At 37.0% G+C, this 23,719-nt stretch overlaps 1 protein-coding gene across 18 annotated transcripts in view; it reads right to left on the bottom strand.

The window, feature by feature from the left end:
* Positions 1-23,719, bottom strand: part of TNRC6B (trinucleotide repeat containing adaptor 6B) — a 149,207-nt gene that overhangs the window by 101,413 nt on the left and 24,075 nt on the right. For 6 of the 18 annotated variants that reach the window (XM_074826711.1, XM_074826713.1, XM_074826723.1 and 3 more), the window contains exon 4: positions 6,582-6,649. The exons of the other annotated variants lie outside the window; for them this stretch is intronic. In XM_074826711.1, coding sequence (XP_074682812.1) covers positions 6,582-6,649 — 68 coding nt within the window. The remainder of the gene's footprint in view (positions 1-6,581; positions 6,650-23,719) is intronic. 18 annotated transcript variants of the gene reach the window in all.

Raw genomic sequence — 23,719 nt, 5'->3', positions numbered from 1 at the left:
GTGGGCAATACCTCTAATTTTAAGTACAAAAATTTCAAAAGATTTAAGTATAATTAAACTGGTAAAACATGGAAGATGATGGAACTTTTGGCATTTTGGAGTGCGTAAGTATAAATTCTGCATATTTTTGTTACATTGTTCAAAATATTGTATTTTAAAGGGTACAAGCCAGCTTTTGCAACATTACTGACTTACCAGTCTTACCGCTAAAACACAGCTGCCTCTACAGATACAGAATTCACTGCTGTCTCATCCATCTCTACCCACTCAATTGCACAACAAAGGGCAATTCTTTTCTCTATGCCTCAGGGCCCCCTTATATACATACGTAAGCTTGTCTTGCCACTCACTCCACTGTGGGGAATAAAAAGACTTGTACAATATGAAGGTGATGAAAATATTCCTTAAACATTAGTTGGACCAGTTTTCATCTTAAGTTTTAGTCTAATGGTCTCATGCCCTCAAGTATCCTTTCAAATCTCCAAGGACATAAAAAGAGAAAGAATTTTCAAAGTTATAACTCTCCTAGTCAGATGTCAATACCAAAGTTAGCCTGAATTATCACTGGAACTGAAGCATATTCTCACACAGTAACAGAACTGCAATAACCTGTGACAAAAGTGTCTGGTATGACCACTATAAACATAGCACATGCCTCTGTAGTGGCTTGTTAGGATCTTGAACAGAAGACTTCAGTGTTTGGGGACATTTCTCTAATAGGCTACTTATTCTACACACACATAGAACAATCAGCAACAAAAAAAATCAGCTATGCCTTTCTTTGAAAACATAAACTATTACGTTCAAAAGTAAAGAGATAACTTGCCATACATTTCAACACAATTTGGGGTTATACCCAAATTTAGGTACCCAAATCTGAGTTGATGATCTGAATTAGGATTTGGAGGCTACTTTGAAAATCCCAGCATGTTTCTCCGGAAAAGGCTTCTGCTTAGGTTGGTACTGTCAGTAAATTAAAAAAGTGTAATGGTACTCAAGACAAATCTCAATACCTTCTGTAATACGGAATGTCCTTAAAACATCAGACAAAAATCCCTGTTATGCAAGCATTTAGCTAACTGTTTATTTTAAATTTGGTAAGATCACTGTTTTATGCTACAGAGGCAGAAGTTATGGTTAGGGTCCCTCATGGGATTTTAACATTAAAGAAACCCTTCAAAAGAATATTGTAGTACTTCATAACAAAGTCTGGCATTCTACCCAACCAAAGGAGACATCATCTTCAGGATATACCATTGCAGCCTTTCTATAGTTTTCAGCAACACTATGAAAGAATAAGGTCAGTCATTTTATGCCACTGCAGCAGGGATATTTACATGTGCACCCAATATTGGCAGGCCGTTGGAAACAAAGGAAGACTGGCCTATTAACTGGCTCTTTAATTGGCAGTACAAGGAAAGGCTGATAGAGCTTGTTTCACTTAGTTTTAAAATGACTAAACTAAACTGGGGGAGTGGGGGAGATAATTCTGCTGTGTAAGCAAACATAGAAGTTTTAATGAAGACTGAGCTAGACTGTCAGACATGCACACCGGAAGATGAAAGGCAATGGACATAAATTGCAACAAGGGAAATTCTTGCTGAATATTAGGGAATCACCATGAGGGTGATCAACATTGCAACAGATTGCCTAGAAAGGCTCATAATCCTGAGAATCCTGATAAAACTTAGATTCAACATTCAAAACCGACCCTCCTTTGAGCATGGGATTAGACAAGATTACCTTCAGAGGTCCTTTCCAATTTAAATTATTTTAGTAGTCTATGATTCCTGTTTCCAGTTTAGACCATTTTAGCTACCGCTTTCTTTTAATTGTAGTGTCACACAAATCCAGGAAGACATTGAATATTCCTGCTGAAATATCAAAGAATAATGTAACAGAACAATACCAAGTTTAAAACAGTTTTGTGATCCTCACTGGTTGTAATCTCTTCCTGGCATTACTGCAATTTTAGAGGGTCTTATTAAAAACTCTTGCCTCAGAATCTATACATTAAGCTATCAAACCAGGGAAAAGGCTATCCCATAGGTCTAACCAATGACACTTTGTAAATTATGGAAATTATCTTGTTTTGCTATCTCTCTTACAATACAAACCACTTCCAGGTTTACAAATTGCCAAGATAGTTGAAGACTTTCCTCTCCCATTACTGCAAAACAGCAGGTGGGGAATAGCCAGCTGAGTTACTTCAGACAGCAATAATAGCTTGGCTTACCTTGCTAGTAAACACAAGAATAAATCTGGCTCACTTTTTGTGCAAATAGCTACTGTCAAACAGACTTCTCTGTGTGTCAGTCAGGAATAGTAAAACACATATTTTTCTTATAAAAATGAGTAGTTTTTCATTACACGATCCCTTTCACCAATAGATCAAGGTGCCTAAGTTTCTCGTGGTGACAGCAGGGGATAATTTATTAGCACAGGCAGAGTTGCTAATTAATACTGCTAGAACTAGGAGTACAACCTTAAGGACTTGAGTAGAATTTTTTTTCCTATCCCAAAAAAGGTACAAAGAGAAGCTGCTCTCTGCTCATCAACAGAAGTTTGTTTCAAGAAGATGTTTACAGATCAAGGCTGGCTGCTAATCTCTGCTCTAGCTGTGAAAAAGCCTATTACAGTTGGCAAGGCATCAAGAAGCTACTGTCACGTAAAACATAAGTATTTTGGGGGGAGATATTTACCCCTTAAGCATGGCAATTCAGGTCAACCTCTTCATAACAGATGAAAATATGAGAGAATGCCTCTAACAAAATGCCTCTACCTTCAATTAAACATAATGATACTGAACTTTTTCCAAACTTTTCCTTTGGGAGGGAGGGAAAAGGGTTTCTTACCAAACACGTTAGCCACGTAACAAAATAATGTGGTCAGGTGTAACAAACAGTTATATCCATACCAGAGAGCTGAGAGGAGGGAGGAATTTACGGAGTACTTAAAAGCTGAGAAGCAACAATTTCTCAAGGAGTCCATTGGTCCTCTGCCAGAGTAGAAGCATGCTCCAAGATGGCCATTATCAGCTCCAGCAGTCCAGGCAGACTCACTTCCTTTGAAGTGTAGGTTTTAGATTAAGTGGCAGCCCTCACTGCTGCACAACCATAAATTTTGTGACACAGGCACCATGTATAAACTGCAAATCTTTCAAGGGACTTGAGACGAGTATGCCCATCACACATCTCATTCATACTGAAGATTTTGTATGGGTAACTTCTCTTCTTCATAATTAGCTTCCATTGAAATAAATTATATTAATGTTGTAAATGATCAGTTGAAGATTTTTAAAGACCCTGCCTACAGTCTAACAGGGTAACTCCTCCCCACAGAGGTGACAGATACCAGCAGACAGCAGTTCTCAGGTATCTACAGTTCAATCAAAAAAAACCCCCAAAATCTTCAAATGCTGCAACTTTTGTATAGTAAGTCTGCCTGAAAGAACTGTTCACTACAGCAAAAGAAAGGTTTACAAGACTGAAGCTGGGCTGGTTTTTTTTCTTTTTTTTAATACTAGAAGGTACTCTTGCAATGTCAAGTTTTTATCCCAGAGCAAAACTGAGTTGAAATACTCTGTTGCATTTCAGAAATAAAGTGCCAGAAGCCATCCATGGACGATGGCTCCTTGTAATCCATTATGAAGCTGCACTTTAGCAAAGGAACTTTCACATGAAGCTAGGTCTAGGTAAGAACTGCTTCCTTTGAAAGTCTCTCAGAAGTAACTTTTTATTTCTGTTCTTTCATTGCCCACTCAAACCGAGTCCCTTAGAATGCAGATAAATATTAAGAAATGGCTGGGCTTGCCTAGGAGGCTAACACTTGCAGACTGCTCCAAGCACTCTGGTTCAAGTCAGCTCCCTCGGAGGTCAGCTGCTGAAACCCTATCTTCTGAATACTTATTTCCTCAACAATCTCAGTACAGAGTTACGGCTGCCTATGAAAGGCAATTAAATTAACACAGCCAGCTTTTCAAGAAAGCAAATTAGAAGCACTCCAAAAAAAAAAAAAAATCCATCTGCATAGCTGTAGAGGCAGTAAATTCTAGGAAGTCTGACAAACAGCTGGAAAGGAAGGGAAGCATCTTCATCTAGGGGAGCTATTTCTGCAGTGAACATCTGACTTTACATTCAAACTTATGATCTACTTTTCACTAACAAGCTCTGATTTTATTTCAAACCAACTAGAAGGACAACAGTAAACACAAGTACACAGAATTGCTGCAGACAGAAAGGACCGTCAATCCCACCCCCTTGCTCAAAGTATGGTTAACTAGAGCAGGCTGCCTGGGGTTGTGCCAAGCTAGGTTTTGAATATCTTAAAGGATGAAGGAGGCACAACCTTTCTGGGCACCCTGTTCCAAAGGTCTGACCACATTTCACAGTAAAAAAAAAAATTTAAAAAATATTTTTTTTTGTTATGTTTTGAGTAGAGTTTCCTCTATTTCAGTTTATGCCCATTACCTCTTGGCTCTTCACCAGGCACCACTGTGAAGAGTTTAGCTCAGTCTTCTTTAGTCCCCTCATGAGCTACCTATACACATAAGATCCTCCTCCAAGTCTTCTCACCTCAAGGCTAAACAGTCCCAGCTCTCTCAGCTTCTCCTCTTATGTCAGATGCTACAGTCCCTTTCTGTGGCCCTTCACGAGACCCACTCCAGGATGTCCAATTAATCCCTAATGCAAGTAAGTAATAATACGAAGAGACAATTCCAGATTTTTTTTTCTTTTGAGATCTACAGCAAAAGATTTGAAATCAATGCAGCTTTTTGGAGTCACCTAAGAATACAAATTACCAATCCTTTGTGTGATCATCATTTCTTTATATCAGATGCCAAATTAATGTCACTTACAGCAAGAGGTAATGTCTACCAAGGCAGACAATTCTGTTAGGTAATTGAAAATTTGAGATTGTGGGTAGAAAAAGATTCAAGTGATTAATTTAAATTAAAGAGCAATACCCACAATGGAAATTTGCTGGCATTACGCTACAGTTGCACAAAACAAGTATTTGCACCTTTTAGACTTTTGTCAAAATATTAACATTATTAGGAATGATACTCCTCAGGGCAGGATCTGTATAACAAGATCCCAGATGCTACCTGAACACCAATTTATTAGTAAAAAAATGCCTGCCTATCACTGATCTCATATTCTCTTTCTAATAACCACAGTTTTGGAGAAGAGAGATAATGTTTTAAGGCACTTGAAAAGCTCTAATTAGAAGTCAAGTCAACTGTAAAGTAATTCCAGCTTCCACTTGCACCTAAAATAAGACCACAAACAAGGCTATGATAAATCCAACATAACATCCCTTGTATTATTCACTACAATAACGTGTTTCATTATACTACTAGATAGCTAAAGAAACAATTCAGAAGAGCAGAAATCTAACTCCTTTTTATTTCTGCACCAATTTTTCTTCTGTAACTTTCTGAAAGTTTCTTCTTCTTCAACAAGCTTTGTATCTCTGGGTACTACAGTAAGTCGGGCAGTCTGAATAGAAAGAAATAGCAGCAATTACTTTGAGAAGTTTGGCTCACTTCCATGATGGAAAGAATGTGCATGTTCAGCACTAGAACTTCCCTGAACTCATCACGGCTACCTCAAACAGTTTCCCACTGTTGCAGAGCCAGTGGACTTAACAGTTGCTAGCTTATCTAGAAGGCAAGGAAGATCTTCACACCAAGTCAAACCTCAGCCTTTCTGCAACAAGTGTACTGCTGATCAATGAGAATTTCCTCCTTCTCATGAGGAGACATCCAATTAGGCATAAGAGAAGAGTTCTGTACTGTCAATTTCCCAGAGACCATTTTCCCCGCTTGCTCCAAAAGGCACATCAGGAAAAAAAAATAAATTATGGTATCAATGTTGAATTATCATTGCATTAACTAAAGAAAAGATTATGGAAGACAACCATCACTGCAATACTTCTAGGAGAAGGCTCTGTTGTTCCCAACTGAATAAAAACCCAGGAAAAAAACCCCAACCGTTACTGGATTTCAGTTTGAAGTCATATGAAAAAGCCTTTTGCTAACGGAAATCTTTCGTTTTCTTCTCTGATCAAGCTTCTTTCCCTACAGCACTGCATACCAGCATCTTAAATTGTTCATCCTTGAAAGAGCATTTTGTTTACAATTTCTCCTCCTTTAATAAATAAAACGCATTCTAAAGTAGTAAGGTTCGTATTTCAAAGAGGACCAATCTACCATATGCACACCAAAGCAAGACCCTGGTTCTATCATATTTCACATTATTTCAGTGAAGAGCTGTATAAAAACTTCATGTACAAGCTCGCTACCTCAGTGTCAAGCTTCCAGAATGATTATCCCTTTTACAACAACTTCTGATTTACCTTCTAGAATTGCAATGCATATTTCTATGCTTTTAAATTTAAGGCAAGTCAACATCCTGCGTTTTTTTTTTTTCCAGCCATGTCCACTATTATATATGGATATTTAAGGAACCAAAAGGGTGAGCACCACACAAACAACCAATGCTCCCAGCACATTTAAACAAGAGTGCTTCACACCATTTACTATGGTAAGGCCCTTTTTAAATAAACGTGTGACTCACTGTTTGTTTTCTTCACCAGGAGGTGGAGTCTTGCCATGCCCCTCCATTACAAAATCCTCATGTTCCATCTGCAAAGGCAAGCATTGCAGGTCAGAAATTGGTGGAGCAAAACGCACATCACCTAAAGTGGCCCTTTTCCATATGCAACAACTTAAGACAGCCACTTTATCACAGTGGCTGGTCCAGAACAGATCATGTAGTTTCTTAGCAACATATGTACATCTCCAACCCCACTGCTATGGTATAGTTTTATAGCATAATTTTCAAAAAATCTTACAAGGAAAAAAGAATGATTTAATGGCTATAGCAGAAGACTATTGGTCAGAGTATCTAGGTACTAAGTGTTGGTCTGTTACGGGCTTCCTTTGTCATTCTGAGTAAGTATGGCTTCTACCACTTCTTCCTTACATAAAAAGCAGGAATTATAAAAGAATTTACATCTATCAACACCTCTGGAGAAAAATCAGAATTTTCAAAGAAATTTATTAACCACAGACCGAAACTGCTGTGAAAGCAGAGTATTTCTTGTGAAAAATAACTTTTATATGAAAAAGAGACTTTCACAGCACACGCATAGCTGAGGCCTAAGGGAACCTCAAATAGATACCGTTCCAATGACAACATAAGGTAGGCATTTCCTCTGGCTCACACGTTAAAAGAGTCCAAAGGCACTAAAGTTTTCTGTTTAATTGTTTGCTTTTAAAATACAGTTTTAGCATACATTTCCAGTAATTTCTCTGGCCAGAATTACATTATATTTAATAATTAATTAATTATGCACTCTTCATTTAATTACTTCTTTCAGCCAGAATTTCTTGCATAGGTAGCGAAATATTATTCTCTTTATACAAAAATTCAACACATGCACTTAGTATTTTATATAAACATCCAGATATACAGTTAGCAATGCTCTACTTCATGTGAAGCCAGTAAACAGGCCACACTGCAATACTCAATAAGCCATACAACAAAGCAACAAAGTCATAATCGCACGCAAATCCATGATCCACTACATTAAACTGGAAAGAGGAGAGAAGCACTATGCAGTCAGTGAAGATAACATGGTTTAATCAGTCTCTGAAGGAGGGAAAAAAAAAACCACAAACAAACAAACCAAAATCCAGTGGCCACTTTCCCTCATGCCCCTGCCCTCCCCCCAAAAGGGTCAAGTTTACTCATTTGTACCTTGATCCTGTTGACAGGTCAAAGATACTGACAAAAAACATTACCTGCAGATTGACATCTAACAAGGATAACAAATTATGTTATTTGCTGCACAGACACAGCCCTAAGCAAAACCAGAAATGAACCAAGAAGCTGATGAACTATAAAGTGGTAATGACAACCAAAGGACAGATAGTCAATCGAATACCTGTAAGGTAATTTCACATTTGCTCAGTCAAAACAGTATTTTCATTTAAAAGCAATGTTTGAAAGCAAAAAAATTTTGCATTAGAGTTCTGTAAATAACTCAGTTTTATCCATGTATTCCCACCATATCAGACACCTATTTGTACCTCAGTCCACATCTGATTCTCAAGACCTCTAACATCTGGACTCAAAACTGTCTGGCTGAAGAGAAATGTATTCATTCCACTAATTCTGTTGTTGCAGATGTTAAAACACAAGTGTGACAACCGGTAAAATAGCTACAGATTTGTGGCCACATTGCAAAGCAGCATGGTTCTGTGGGTGAGGGTAGATGTTTAAGAGTTACTCTTTAACATAACCTGAAATCAGGAAGTATTTTAGCCTGTTGATGGTGTGAGACAAGTACAATTCATATGAATGGTAAGTAAGGAAGCAGTTTGTGGCCACTACTGGGAAGAAAGATGAAATGCAGCCTTTGGGAGTAAAGAAGCACCACATACAGCATATATAGTGCTAAACTAACAAGATTCCCGTCTAAAACAGAAATTCAATTTAATGAAGTTGTAGAAAAGGAGAGATCATAAAAACTGAAGTCTAAAACGGGAATGATTTCAAAACAACAAAATTATTTTAAAACTAACAAAGAATCATTTATTAGATCATAAACAAGAAATTTGAATGAGAACTGGAACATCTAGTAGACCACCACCAGGACAAGGCAATTGCTGAAGTACTGTAAATAAAACTGTTGCTTTAATATGAATTTTATATGAAGAATGCTAGTGACATAGCTGTTCCAGACACATCATTATCTAGCATGTATATCTATCAAAATTACCATTTCAAAGAGAAGTTGGCAAATAATTAAGAACAACAAATTGCCTGAGCTAGAAACAAGATTGTAAATCCAAGCACAATCTGTTCTAAAGCAACCAGAAAACCCCATCTACTTTAAGAAACCAGCTTGCTCTACTTCAGACAGTAGGCAGAAGTATCTGACTATTATGACTAAAATCTGCATTATAAAAAAGTGAAAAAGATATGATACCATTACGTCAGCACTGAAAAAGAGAGCTAGCTGGGCTTCATGTAACTTAGAGAAAGGCAATGACGAAGTTTCTCATGAGAAGTTCACCAAGAAAACTAGTCAGAGTGAGAAAGTACTCATGAACATGGAAACTGTTCAATGCACAAAATAAAGATTACTTGGTAGGATTTCACTGATCAAGAAGCTAACAAAAAATGCATCAAGACACTAAAAGAGGACATGGATACTTCAAGAAATTGAGTATTAGTGAACCAGAAAAAAAAATCTCTTTTTAGAATAGATGAACAACTAGACTAGTAGGAAACAGTTGGCTGGTCAGGCTCAGAGGATAATGGTTACTTCGTTATATGCTACCTGGAGGCTGGTAACAAGTAGGGTGCTGCAGGGGTCCACCCTAGGACAAGTCATTAAACAACTTTACCAACGACTTGAAGTGCCAATAGGGTGTACTCTGGTCAAAATTTTAAAATGGCAGGGCTGCCATTAAGATGGACCTAGGCAGGCTGGAGGAATGAACCCTACAGAAACTTTATGAATTCAGACAGGACAAACACAAAGCCCTGCACCTGAGAGGCCCTGGCAACAATACAGGCTGGAGACTAACTGAGGAGAAGTTCTGTGGAAAAGGTCTTGGCAGACAGCAAGCTGATCATGAGCCAGCAGTGTGCCCTGGCAGGAAAGGTCAACAGTATCCCAGGCTTTATTAAGAAGAGCCTTGCCAGTAGGTGAGGGAACCGATTATCACATCTACTCGGTGCTTATTATTCAAGATATGGTCTAATGCACCCCCAATACAAGAAATACATCCATAAAGCGGATGCAGTAGGCCAGCAAGTTGCTCAGGGAGCCAGAGCACTTGCCTTGTGAGGAGAGGCTGCAGGAGCTAGGCTTGTTCACCCTGGAGAAGCACAGCTTTGGGGAAGCCTAACAGCAGCCTGTCTGTATCTACAAGGTCAGCAAGGAGTCAGGCTCACCACAGTGGTGCACTGTGACAGGACAAGAAGCTGTGAGCCTAAACTGAAACTAGAGAAGTCCAGACTAGATATGACTCATTTTCACCATGAGGACAGTCAAGCACTGGAGCAGACAGCCCAGAGAAGTTTTGTAGCCTCCTTGCTTCAAGGTTTTCAAAGCCAGACTGGAAAAAATCCCTCATAAGCTGGTCTGACCTCATAGCTGACCCTGCTTTGAGCAGGAGGTCAGACTAGAAACCTCACTAGGTCCCTTCCAACCTCAATTTCCCAACAGTCCTATGAACACAAAACCAGATTCAATTTAATGTTGAGAGGTAATATGTAGAAGAAAAAAAAAAAAACACCCTACCAAATTCCCAATCCAGCAAGAACCCGCACTTTAGTGTGGAAAGGTCTAAGAAAAATATCTTAGAAAGTTACATAATCAAAAACTAAAACAACCACCAAGAAAAACTAAACTACAATGAATAGTAATACAGAAATAAACGCTGAAATAACTGTAGCAGAACCATAATATGTCCTCTTCTAAAATATTACCTGTGAGTACAGACAGTGAAGGCTCAAAGCCCCTCCACAACACTAAAAATGTGAGAGCTCAGAATAAAGAAAGGTCTGAGGCAGACGTAAGATTTTACATTAATAAAATACAACATTTGGGCTGTAGATCTCCCTCAATGCAAGATGACACCTGACTTGAGGCATACAAAAAAAAAGCAGTTTGACAGTGTTGTAACAAATATCACCCCTTTGCTACCACAGTAGAAATAAAACATAACGTACCCACAAAAAAACCCCACAACGTAAAAGGACATACAATTATTTGGAAAATATACTATTAAGCAGACAAAAAATTAGTTGTTGTAGAAACATAAATTGCAACACCAAATTTCAGAGGTCTTTGTGGATTTTATGTTTTATATATCTGTATGTATGATTTGGGTATTAAAGGATTACAAAACAATGAAAATACAAGCTTTTCCCTTTCTGGCAATGAGATCATTTTTACAAAGTGAAAGGGAAAGTTATATATATATATATAAGAACATTCCATGGGCCTGATCCAGTGCAGCAATTCTTGCATTCCTCTTTTTGCAGGACCTTGCCTCTAGTTTTCTTTTGCTTGCCTGCATGTGTCAAACAATTTCATGATCAGTGATTTATATTTTTCACTTTGAAATTTCAGGTTTTAAAATTCTTGCTAGAAAATGCTACATTGTTTATTTAGTGTTCTAAAAATTCTAGAATAAGCTTATAAAGTAATATCCATTTCCAACTTTCCCTGACATTTAAAAGTAAGAGTTGCTTTACTGGGTAGTTCACTTTAATTCAAAGAGATATATCTGACAAAGAGCCTTCTGAAAACACTTAATGAGCAAACTGCCCCAGTAAAATTCCATGGACATTGTTTACGTTTTCCTAAACTTAGTTCTTAGTACCAGCTATCTGCTCATTAGTTACTTTTGAGATTAAAAAAGTACTTAAAAATTAGAATAGTTAGGTCTTATTTTCCCAATGACAATAGTAACATCTCATTACAGAAAAGATGAGAAGATAATTTAACTTTTTGATTAAGTGATTACCTGAGGATGAACTGAAGAGAAGAACAGCACATAATAGCCACAGTTAGCTGAAAATACTCTTCTTTCTCTCCTCCACCCACAGTTCTTATAAAATTCCTATGCACATTTCTTCCCCACAAGTCTCTCTGTTTCTCTTCACTCTATCATCACTGTATCACATCCAGTACTCTTTTAGTCCTCTTTTGAAGGGAGCTGGAGCCCAGAGTCCTCATTAAGTTTCAGCTGTACACAGCATACAGCAACCACAACAGGTCTGGTTAACTGTAAGCATTCTGAAAAGGCATATTCTAAACCTTTAGTCTCTATTGACTTACACCATATGTAGAAAATACAGTTGTCCTGAATATTGAGAAGAGTGGAAGGTGGTGGTAAGACAAAACTCTTGCACCTACTATATTCATCTCAAGGAAAGAAGAAAAGGTGGAACAGCAAAAGGATCTGAGACACTTTAGTTTCTCTTAAAAGGACTGCAGATGGAGCCATTGATACCAAGAGCAGGAATCAACGGAAGTGCACTCCACACCTGTTTCTTCTGGCAGGCGATGGAGAAGGCTTCAAGATTCTGGCAGCTGGAAGCAGGAACCAGATATAGACCCTTTAACAGCAGGGGGGAAGTCAACAGAAAACTTGCATTTTTTAAAAAAAAAAAACGAACTGCAAGTTGTTGAACTCCGTATTTTATTATTTCAAAGTTTTTGGTTTTTTCCTTAAAAATCCAGGCACCTGTGAATATCTAAATTTTGACAAAAATTTATACATTGGGTTTTTTAAAAGACAAATTGTTTTATGTAAGTTAAAAAAGCTATTCATAATTAAACACTCAATACTTAGTTTTTAGAAAATGAAATATACCAGAAGGTGCTTAGACATAATGAACTATTACTTTTTTCCCCCAGAAGTGCAACACCTGTTACTACAGTTTCATACTACTCCTTCTAAAATTATCTTCAGTGAGACCCTAATGGATATGATTAAAGAGTAAAATAATCCGGAATTCCTAGATAAAGTCAGCCACGCTTTGAAGGGTCAGAAAGTTTCAAGGGCAAAAGCCTTATCTTTTCTGAATTCTGATGTCAGAAGGCACATTTTCCTAACAAGATTCAACACCTTCATTAGATATCCTAGTCCACCAAAACTGAAGTGAGCATAAGAGAAATCCAACATTTTCTCAGGAAAAAAGATGCTTGTAAGAAATCCTATATTTATTATGAAAAGCTATTAATTTTAAACAGTATTTTGTATTTTTGTCTTCATCAGTTATAGAAACATACTAATGCAGCTTCATCACAGCTTTTTTCCACTCATTCCATAGTTCCTTTTCATAGCTGATTTTTCATTTTTTCTTTTCTGTTTTATAAAAGACCACCGCAACCAGCCACCTGAGTGAACAGCAGAAAAAGACTCTTTTATGATTTTTCATTCACGAGCATCTCAAGCACACATGAACTCAAAACCTTATTTGGCATACAACTAGACTCTGGTGAGGACCAGCCAAGGTCAAAAGCTGCTTTCTGCAGGTTGTGGCAATTTACTTCCAGTGCTGTTACCTGCTAATTTTAACACAGCCTACTACAAACCCAGTTTAAGACTGATAAATTTGGTGTTTTGTTACAGCTACTGCTTTAACACCAGTGCACCTTCCCAATCATCAGTAGCAACAGCCTACTGTAAACAGGCCATCAACATTTCTTTTGTCTCACTAATGCTTGCTTTAAGTAGAATTGCACAACCTAATCCTTAAAATCCAAGCAATTAGTCACTAGCCACTACTGCTAACAGTGGCAGAAGACCTCTAAGTGTCAAGCCGTTAGAAGAACTTGTCAAAAATCTGAGACAGTTTGAGGTCTAACAAAAATGTAATCACTACTACAAATGAAAGCAAGACTGAATCACCTCTCCGCCTGGCTTTATTATGAGCATTTTGGACAAACAGCATCGGGGGAAATTTTACTCATTAGCAACAGATTAATTAAATTTTTAATTTAACTTCTTTTAATAAAAATCAATGCAATTTACCTGCAAACACTTCAATAATTTTCCTAGGAATAAATTAGTGTTAAAATAGCATCTCAAAATATGCACAGAATAACTCAAATTGGTTAGCAAAATTAGTCCCAAAACATACTTTTTAGATTAAACCTTAATTTCAGTACACAGATGAAAGCATTAAAAAAAAACCCTTAGAAATAGAAATTCTATTTTCTTGAAGTTTCTCATCAGCATCTAGATTGAGCATTTCATTGTTACTACCATCACACAGTCCTAACTGCTTTTCCTGTTAGTAAAAAGAGAAGTGAAAACTTACTAAAGTAATCCTAGTGCTAAATCACATATCACATTCAGTACTCCCTACTAATCATTTTGCATGCTAACACACTTAAACTGCATATTGCTACTTTCTAAAATCACTAATCTAATACCTGTTTGCCATATGCAGCCTAAGGATACTTTAATTCCTGACTCAATAAAATGTTACACTATTAACTGTAAATGCCAACATGTTGACATATACCATGATCCTTCCAGAACAATAGGACAGATTATCAATGATGGCTCAATTAATCATTAAGAATAGAAAAGTTATGTAACTCAGAACACATAATTTATGTTTCACCTAAATGAGCACCAAAGCTGCAGGTTAAAAGACTAAAAGATTTGCTTCTATGTCCAACTGCACTAATTCACTAACTAATCACCTGCACTTGCAGAAATTACCTATGGCCCATTTTCTACGTAATTTTTTTAATGTTATCTAATATTCTGTGAAATACCCAGAAGTCCTACATGATCTCCATGCTAACCTTAAAACAAATAGTTTTATGAATATCATGAAAACAACAGTAATACTTTGGAAATGCTAAAAAGGTCAGGACCCCAGCCACATTTCATATTGTAGAGATAAGAAAGTGTACTTAATTAGTGTTTTAAAATGCATTACTTAGCTGCAAAGTATTTCAAATAAAACAGTTCATATATATACATGTAAAAAATAATCATTCATCCGAATCTTGCTCTTTGCATCAAGATGCTGTTTTGCTGGTAAACATCTTTGGTGGTTGAAGGTGTAAAGTCACTCAAGTTATGGTATGACAGGATATATAGAAATGCCATTTGAAAACTTCAACTCTGAAGCTGCCAAGGCAGCTTTGAATAATAGTTCAGCAATCTCAGATACAAAATGCATAAAGCATTCTAAATGTAAGCAAAAGTGCTCTCCTTTTCCTGCACCACAATTGATGATTCACTCCATCCATTTCTTAGTGTGTTCTGTAAATACAGAGATAGTATGGATCCCAGAAAAATCTGAATTTAGTAAGATACAAGTAATTCCCATCTTTTATTTAATTAACTTCATGTATTATTCTTCAGCTAACGATCATTAGCCTTTCACAAGCCATAAATTCTTGTTAACTTCTGCAATTCTGAAAAAACCTTTTACACTTTCATAACTAATCTTTTAAACCTTCCATTTAGGTGAAGAATCTGACACAAAAGTCCTCGAACAGTTCCGTCCCCCTCCACTACTTTGAACAGCCACTCACATGCAGCCCTACAACTCTATTTAGCCAACTCATTTTACAGTTAATTTACTATTTATGGTGCAGACACATGAACAAGTTATAGCAAACTGACATCTCTAAGTGACTGATATTTTGATATACACATTGTTAATCCCCCTGACAGAGATGAGAGAAGACATTTTAACTGCTCTCTTCTACTTAGATTTGGAAAGCTAGGCAATGCATTGACACAAAAGGACAACAGGAACAATGAAAAGAATTTTTAATGGCTCAAGAAAGCAGATGATAATCAGAATTACTGAAAACTAAATTATACTTTTGCACTACACATTCAGTCACCTTCACTGCCACAAATATTGTTTTCCACTGTTCATTAGGAGTGACCGGAAGTGACATAAACCAGGCACACACAGAGATGCTGAAATTATTCGGCCTTAAGAGATATGACCAGACAGGCAAGGAAGAGAAGGAACTCACTTTCTTTTCTGTGTCCACAGAAGAGAGATCTATTGTGTGGATTCTAAACACATAGAAACTGTCAGTGGCCCAGAAAGTTCCTGAGCAACAAACAGCTGGATGCTGAGAGCAATTCTGTTGTAAGTATATATTAACCTTGCTTTAACCCTGTCTTATGCATCCACTTTTGACCACTGTCAAAAAGGAAAAGGAATACAGGTTATTCACACTCATAGCATACAAATACTTCCCAGTTTCTCCAGTTATCAGAATGCAAATTCAAACTCATTTCAGTCACATGGGAGCCACTGACAACGCTGCTTGCTTGCATAAACTTTCCAAATTTCTCAGGATTATTAAAATTGTTAAGATATTTGACAGACCCCCAAACCATTAAAGCACCCACTCATCTCTGGCGCAGAACCTGGGCTTTGCTTGCTTGCGCATGTTACAACTTGTCCTCAAACAAAAAAAACCTCAAAATGCCATGGGAATAAATTATTTCTCTAGCAATCACATGTGGAAACTCTGTATCTGTTGAAACTTACCAATATGATTTCAGAGTACTTCTGTAACATTTCTCAGTAACCTAATTCCACACAGGCTTACCACATCTGTAGACAACTACTACATTCTCCCTTTTTATAATATACTGTCTTGTCTACTATCCAAATGTCTCAGTGAACAGACTTTAAACAAGTGACAGGAAATGTTGATATGCTTTTAATGTTGCTTTTACCCTCAGGGGAACTGATATTGCACACAGCCGTTCTGCAGAGTTCAAGTGTTCTTAGCTGTCCACACACTCTCTTATCTACTGTAATGATGACAACCATCACTACTATTTTTAGCATCAAGAATAAAAAAAGGTCTTCTCCACAAACCCCATAGCCATTACTTCCACACCCAATAAAAGAAGAAAAGATTTTGAGGAACTGAAACAAATTCATACCCATCTAGTTCACAAACTGAAAGTGAAATTGTCCTTATAGGGTCATGCAAATGTATGAAGTCTTGCAAACGTATTAAGTCAACAAGACCAGTGAGTTTTACCCCTTTCAATGACTCAAACTAATCAGACTACAGATGATTTGGAAGGGTAGAGTAAGCTTTTACTGTCCGTGGCTCAATTTTCTGCTCAAATACCTATCCCCTCAGTCTGACATAAGATAGTAAGATTGAAAACATTTATCAATACTTTCACATCTACAAGATTTTAAGTGGCTGATTATATAGAACTCTGTCACATTGACATGGACTACAACCACTGCCAACAACTCTGTATGGCTCATACTGAATGGAAAGAGATCCGAAGGCAATATTCTGAAAAGGTAGAAACGCCTGAAATTCTGTGCCAATAGTACACCTGCATGAGAAGAGACACTTTGTAAACAAAGCCACAAATCAATGTCCCTGACTGTCTCCAAAATCATAATGGACTATACCACGTTAGCTCTCAAATGCAGAGCTGCTTTTTAAAATTTAAGCAAATATTATTTGCTTTTTTGTCTGTTTTGTAAAGTGTTATAAACTGCTATAATCAACTGAAGAAGAGATGCTACTGGTTGAGAACAAAACTAACAAGAAAACATTTATGAAAAAGAAAGAACCTTTAAAAGAATGGAAAAGGTGAGTTTAGTTTTATTTAAGACTGAAGCATTTTTTCCTTTAGAAATCAGATACACACCTGTTTGCTGCAATGACATTATTATTAGGCAGTGGAATGGATTGCCCAGGGAGGTGGTGGAGTCCCCATCCCTGGAGGTGTTTAAGAGTAGGGTTGACATAGCGCTGAGGGATATGGTGTAGATGGGAACTGGCAGTGTTAGGTTAATGGTTGGACTAGATGATCTTCAAGGTCCTTTCCAACCTAGTTGATTCTGTGATTCTGTGATTCCATGCCATTACATTTCCTCCACACGAACTGTACGTATGAAAAGGCTGGATCAAAGGACTGTATGATGACAGTTCTTACAGAGCTCAAAGTCAATTTGGCAGACGATGGTATTTTCCAAGGGAAAGAAAATACAATATTGTATTAACCTCTTTTGTGCTTCAAAAGCACTTCAGGGTATTCCAAAATTAGAAAACAGAGAGATTCATCTTTCAGTTTGGTATCTGTATTTATCAGTCTTCACTACAGCTAAGTAAGTAGATTTCAAATTAGTAATACATCTTGCCTCTGTAGAAAACAGTACACCCAACTGGCAAAATCTTCCACTTGATCCTGAATTTCTTTAAAAAATGACCAAGCAGCTATCAATGGCATTCCTTTACAAAAGTTCAAGTAGCACCGTCTGTTTAATTCCACACTTTTTTGCAAGGTCTTCAACAATTTTACCTTGTTTATAACTGCTGTATTATAAAGACAGTAGACCTTGGTAACACACTGTACTGGTTTTGGCTGCGATAGAGTTATATTTCTACATAGTAGCTACTATGGGGCTATGCTTTGGATCTGTGCTGAAAACAGTGTTGATAACTCAGGGATATTTTAGTTACTGCTGAGCAGTGCTTAAACAGAGTATAAGTGCTTACACACCTTTACCGCTCCTCATATCACCCCACCAGCGAGTAGGCTGGGGTGCACAAGAAGTTGGGAGGGGACACAGCTAGGACAGCTGACCCCAACTGATCAAAGGCATATTCCATACCATGTGATGTCATGGATAATAATAAAACTGAAGTGCGGGTGTGGGTGTATGTGGAGGTTGGCAGAGGCTGCCATTGCTCAGGGACTGGCTGGGCTGGTTAGTGGGTTAGTTGGTTGGTGGTGAGCAATTGTTTTTGTTTTGCATCACTTGTTTTATCTTTTATTTTCCTCTGTTTCTTTTTTTCCCCCCACTTTAAAAAAAAAAAATTAAACTGTCTTTATCTCAAGCCATGTGTTTTCTCACTTTTACCCTTCTGATTCACCCCCATATCTCACTGGGGGGAGGGGGGGAGTAAGAAAACAGCTGTGTGGTGCTTAGTTGCCAGTTGGGGTTAAACCACATACTGTAATTATAGCTCTTTGCTACAATGCCTTGAAATTTTGAAATTCAAAGTTATAAATTCACAAGCAGGTTGATTTTTTTTTTTTTTTCCCCACATAGAAAGGTCCAACTGTGTAGTGTTTTGTAGGAAAGTGTTATTAGCTTCTTTTGCTGGCCACGGTGTTAAAGTTCAAGAGAAAAACTACCCCAAAATTTCTACCTCCCTTGATGGACTATGTTAATTTATTTTTAAAACAGGAGTATGCGATAACATTTTTACAAGCTTTAGTAACATCTCATTAAAAGGGAGAACTATTTTATTAACTTTAAATTTAAAGTAATTTCATTCTTTACTGAAAGATTAATGGATTACTATTTTTTAAAAATACACGATATGCGAAGATTTTGGTTTTGAAATTACTGTCTTAAGCAGTTGTAATATTTTCAGGCTAGAAAAATTAAGCTAGCAGAGCATGATGAAGATGACATCAGTTTATGTTGTGAAAAAACTGTCTATGCTCAGATCAGTTCTTAAGCTGCTATGTTTCAGGAGAAGCATAAATTGTCTTGTCAGGCAGAATACCTCTCTACTTCTAAAAGACTTTACAAGATAGTTTATACAAAGACTCTAGGAACTTAATATAGTTGTAGATCAGCATTAGAAAGACTAGCTGCTCCTACAACTCATGTTCCAGAAAAACAATGGAAACATACCCTGTGTATCAGGGAACAGAAAACCCACCAGCAGACATAAAAAAAAAAAAAAAAGAATAAACTAATACATTCTGAAAATATGATGATTTAAAAAAAGCCCACCACAACTACTTTCCTGGACCCAATAGAGAGGCAACAGCCACATGAAATGTAACTCTGACTTGTCAGGTATGCAGAAGAAAGTACAATGAGGTTGAAAGTTCACCTCTCCGTAACAAGCCAAAATTTTCAAGAGTAGCAGGGATTTGTACTGCAGGGAAACCATCAAGTCTGAAAACACCATGTACCAGGCCAGTACTAGATTAGAAAACAGCTTTTTCTAATTACAGTGACAAAGCATTTTGTTCATTTCATTACTGCATAGGCCTTCAGCCTGAATGTTTTAAATTATTTAGTGCCATCTGAATAGAAACTCAGTTCTGTATCACTAAGTAGTATTATAAGCCCCAGAGATACAGGCGTCAAGGTTTTGGATGTTGTGTTAAGTTTAACTACCCAACTAAGACTTCTTTTTACTATATTAATTCTACATCCCACATAATGAAAGCACCAGCCTAACTTTTGCAGTATTGTCAGCATCAAGCAACATCCACTATTATCAAAAACTGAGTATAACTTAACTATAAATGCAGTTAGTGCAGGAAAGATACCTCCTGACCGGCAACGCTCCCTCCTAAAAACACTTCCTCCTGAATATTAAGCTTCTGTTTATAAATATAAAAACATGTAACTTAACAGATCAAATACAAAGGCAGACTTAACATTTCTTCAGTCTCAACATATATGAAATAAAAGCAAGAGCTTAGATATTTGAGTGTCATACTTTTTAACCTCTTCATCACCTGACTGCTTCAGGATAAAAAAAAAATACCACCACAAAAAAAACCCCCACAAACATAGCCAGTGTCAACAGAGTTCTGAAAAGTGATTTAAACAGAAGGCAAATGATACTTCACAATCAGACACAAAGATGCAAGAAAAATAAGAATTAAGCAGGATGAGAACAAGCAGGTAATAATGTAACGGAAAGATTCCTGTTGACATAAGAACAGGGCAGCAACTTCAAAGAAAATAAAACAAGGATTAACAGGTAACCTCAAGACAGCTTGATAAGTGGCACTGAACAGTGAGACTGAGCAACAGGAGAAGCCTCAATGTTTGTGTCACTGGTTTTGAAAAAGCCACCAGAGTACAGAGAAGTAGCCTAATTTTTATACTACCTATTCAGTTCAATAATTATTTCTACAAATACTAATGAAAACTTTGAACAAAAATACATTTATCTAACACCATACAGTACAGAACCTTTTCCCTTTTCATGTACTTATTACAAGTTGAGCATTATTACAAATTCTGTGCAGCTACATTTTTATCATGATTTGTGTACCTAGATTTTTATCATACAAAGCATTAAAAGGGCAGAACTAGATATTTCTCCTCCTTTCCCTTCTACAACACTGACTCAAAACCACGATTCATAAATACCTTTCTATAAATTACTTAGGTCAAAGTACCTCCCTTCCTGAAAATTCACAGTTTTTTACTTTGAAAGATGAAGGAACAAGGAAGACAGGGGGAAACTTTACAAGAAAATTTTAATCACATTTTTTGAGAAAGAAGTTTGCAACATAAGCTTAAAACTCCTGACAATACTGAAAGAAATCTAAAAATACTTCAAATCAGGCATAAAATTTTAGCTTCCTCCTGCAATATTTTACAGCAAAGAAACAACTGAAAAACAAAGTTTAAGTGTTGTCTGTGCAGTAATCCTTAACAGATGGATGAAAACAGCTGAAATCAGCCACAAACAAGAAGCTCAGTGCTTGCTGATATTTTCAGAGTACCAAGGCTGTTAAAGGAAAAAGCCTAGTAATCATTAGTGGCAAATTAACTACCACAAAATAGAATTAAAAAAATAAAATAAAATCATAATCCAAAGAACAGTAGAGGGTGTGGGGTTCCAAGTAGAAATGTTGTGGTGGTTTGTTTGTTTTTTTTTTTGTGAAGGGATGAAAAGAGACCCTGAAGATCCAGAAACCCATCCCACAACTATTTTATAAAGTAAAAGGATACCTCCCTGTATGATATTCACCAGTAAATCATATGGATAAAACAGACCCAATATTCCTGTCAAATAAGACTTACACATCTGCCAAAAATAACTGCATCTTTAAAAACTCTATGTTACTTCTGTACAGGTTGTTTTCGCCTCTTTGTGGCACTATTAGATAATTACTGGAATCAAGAACATGTTATTGACAGGTGCCAGCTGTCTTTACTATGTTGATGCTTTAACAGAAAGAATATTTTCTGACAGTCTGACAACAAGGAAGAAACTGTGAGATCAAACAATGGAACCAGTTAAGATGAAAAGCCCTGGCAACAAAACTACCAAGACAGTAAGTTTCTCCAAAAGCAGCCTAAGGGGCAGGGAGCAGGGGAAGAAGGGGAAAGAGCATGTGCAAAAAACACTTCTTTGCTGGAAAGCAATCCAATGAATGACAAAAGGATATGCTGCCAATAAACTAAAGGGAAGAATTGGAGAAACTTCTCAAGTATGCAAAACTGAGAAGGATGAGAGCACAACGCAAGTATCACAGTATAAAAAAAAAATTACAAAATGAAATAAAAATGTACTCCTTAACAACAGCGGGGGAAACAAACATTAAAGCAAGGACTGAGTCCATCAGTAACTTTCCTTAAGCCTAATTACCAAGAAGTTGCCACTGAATTTCTGTCATTCATTTCAAGAGTGGCAAAGGCAAGCATGAAGGTGAACTTTTGCAGCAGTGCCACCAGCTTGATAGGAATCAAACAAGACTATCACTCTACATGATGACTGACTGCAGGGATTAAATTTTCTAATCACACCTCATGTAATGTGAATTAGTTTGAAGCACACAAATATTTAGTTTCTGAAGTGACCTGCTCAGCTCTACACGAGGCACAATTTTTTTTTCTTTTTCAAAACCAGAAAGAAATCTCTTTTTCTCTTCAAGGCTTGGTCTTGATATCTCAGAATACTATACAGTCTAGGATGCTGGAAAACCTGAAACAGTCATAGAACCAAACCAGTTCACAAGGAATAAAGCATGATATATCATTTGTTTTCCACTGTATGACAGAGTCTTCATGTACAGCTTTTTAGGTTATTTTCAGACTGGCACCATAAGAAAGCTAATACCTGCAGTACCCAGATCTTTATATTCTGATGTTCACAGTGCCTCCATGAAAGATGATCATCCCTGACACACCAGAATACTTCATTCAAGTATACCTCAATCTACAATAGATTTGGTACTTTGAGTTATGCCCTTGTGATTCCAGAGGAGAAGTACCAAGGCTTCTCAGTGACTACCGACAGCATTAACATACTGCCTCTTCCCATGCTACTGGGCAAAAACATAAAAGAGCAAAGTGAGGGACATCTTTTCTATCAATTAAACATTCTTTTAACTGAAGACTCTGGAAATAAGTATTGATAACTGGTCATGGGATCTGCAGTCTCAGGTAACTGAGACTACTATTCTAATCATTGCTTTTCCTGCGATATGTATCAACAGGAACTCCTCTTGCTTTGTTTTTGTGGAGTCAGAAGTGTCAGTTGTTAACAGTGAGATACAGAACTTCATGCAGTGAGCCTTACTCTTTACATAGATAAATTATGAGCATGTCTTTTCATGGTGATAAAGACAAAACACCTTGATATCAATATAACAAAGATATCTCTAGAAGTTAGTATTTACTTTCTTTCCCTCAAGATCAGTGCATACCTATGTAAAATAAGACAGATAATTTTCAACTTGAGATCACCTTAAGACAGTGTTGGAAGTGATTGTTAGGTGATACTTTGGCAAAGGCCCTTCTTGGCAAAATATATTACAGCATGAAAGGGATTTGGCTACAAAAATCTAAAGACAATTTTCCATGTCTGCTTGTTCAAGTGCTTTTCAATTTAAATTCAGATGAATTGGAAACAGGAACATTCTGCAGGAGGCCCAAATGTAGGTTTCCTACCTCCTGTCAAGACCAAAACTGAGTAAGAAAGAATTTCTGAACTGTAGGGAAGTGCCTACCAGACCCCTGAGCATCTTGCTTTTCGAAAAGAAAAAGTATCAGGCACAGTCACAGCAAGGCCATTTACTACTCAACAGAAATGCTTCAAGTGTAGCTGATATCAACGCATTCCAGCATGTAGGCCCGGGCCTTTGTCTTTTGAACATAAAGTGGTTTTTAGCTTATATTTTATGTTACTTTATGTTTGCATCTTAAGAATCAAACAAAAAAGTATAAAAATAAATTCTACAATCTTTTCCTCCACCTTTTGCCACAATAGCTTTAATACTGTTGTTCAAGTCCTGTAAGACTTAAGAAATAATTTCAAGGCAGAAAGCTTGCCCACTTTTATTTCATAAGTATTCTGAGGTAGCCAAGAAAAGATGCTACAAATCACCATAAACAGTAATTTCATTCTTTATATCACATGCAAAAATCTTTTT

The sequence above is a fragment of the Strix aluco genome, chromosome 5 (genome assembly GCF_031877795.1).
Source record: "Strix aluco isolate bStrAlu1 chromosome 5, bStrAlu1.hap1, whole genome shotgun sequence".
Classification (NCBI taxonomy): Eukaryota; Metazoa; Chordata; class Aves; order Strigiformes; family Strigidae; genus Strix; species Strix aluco.
The sequence above is the reverse complement of the archived record's forward strand: the minus strand, read 5'-3'. Positions and strand labels throughout refer to the sequence as shown.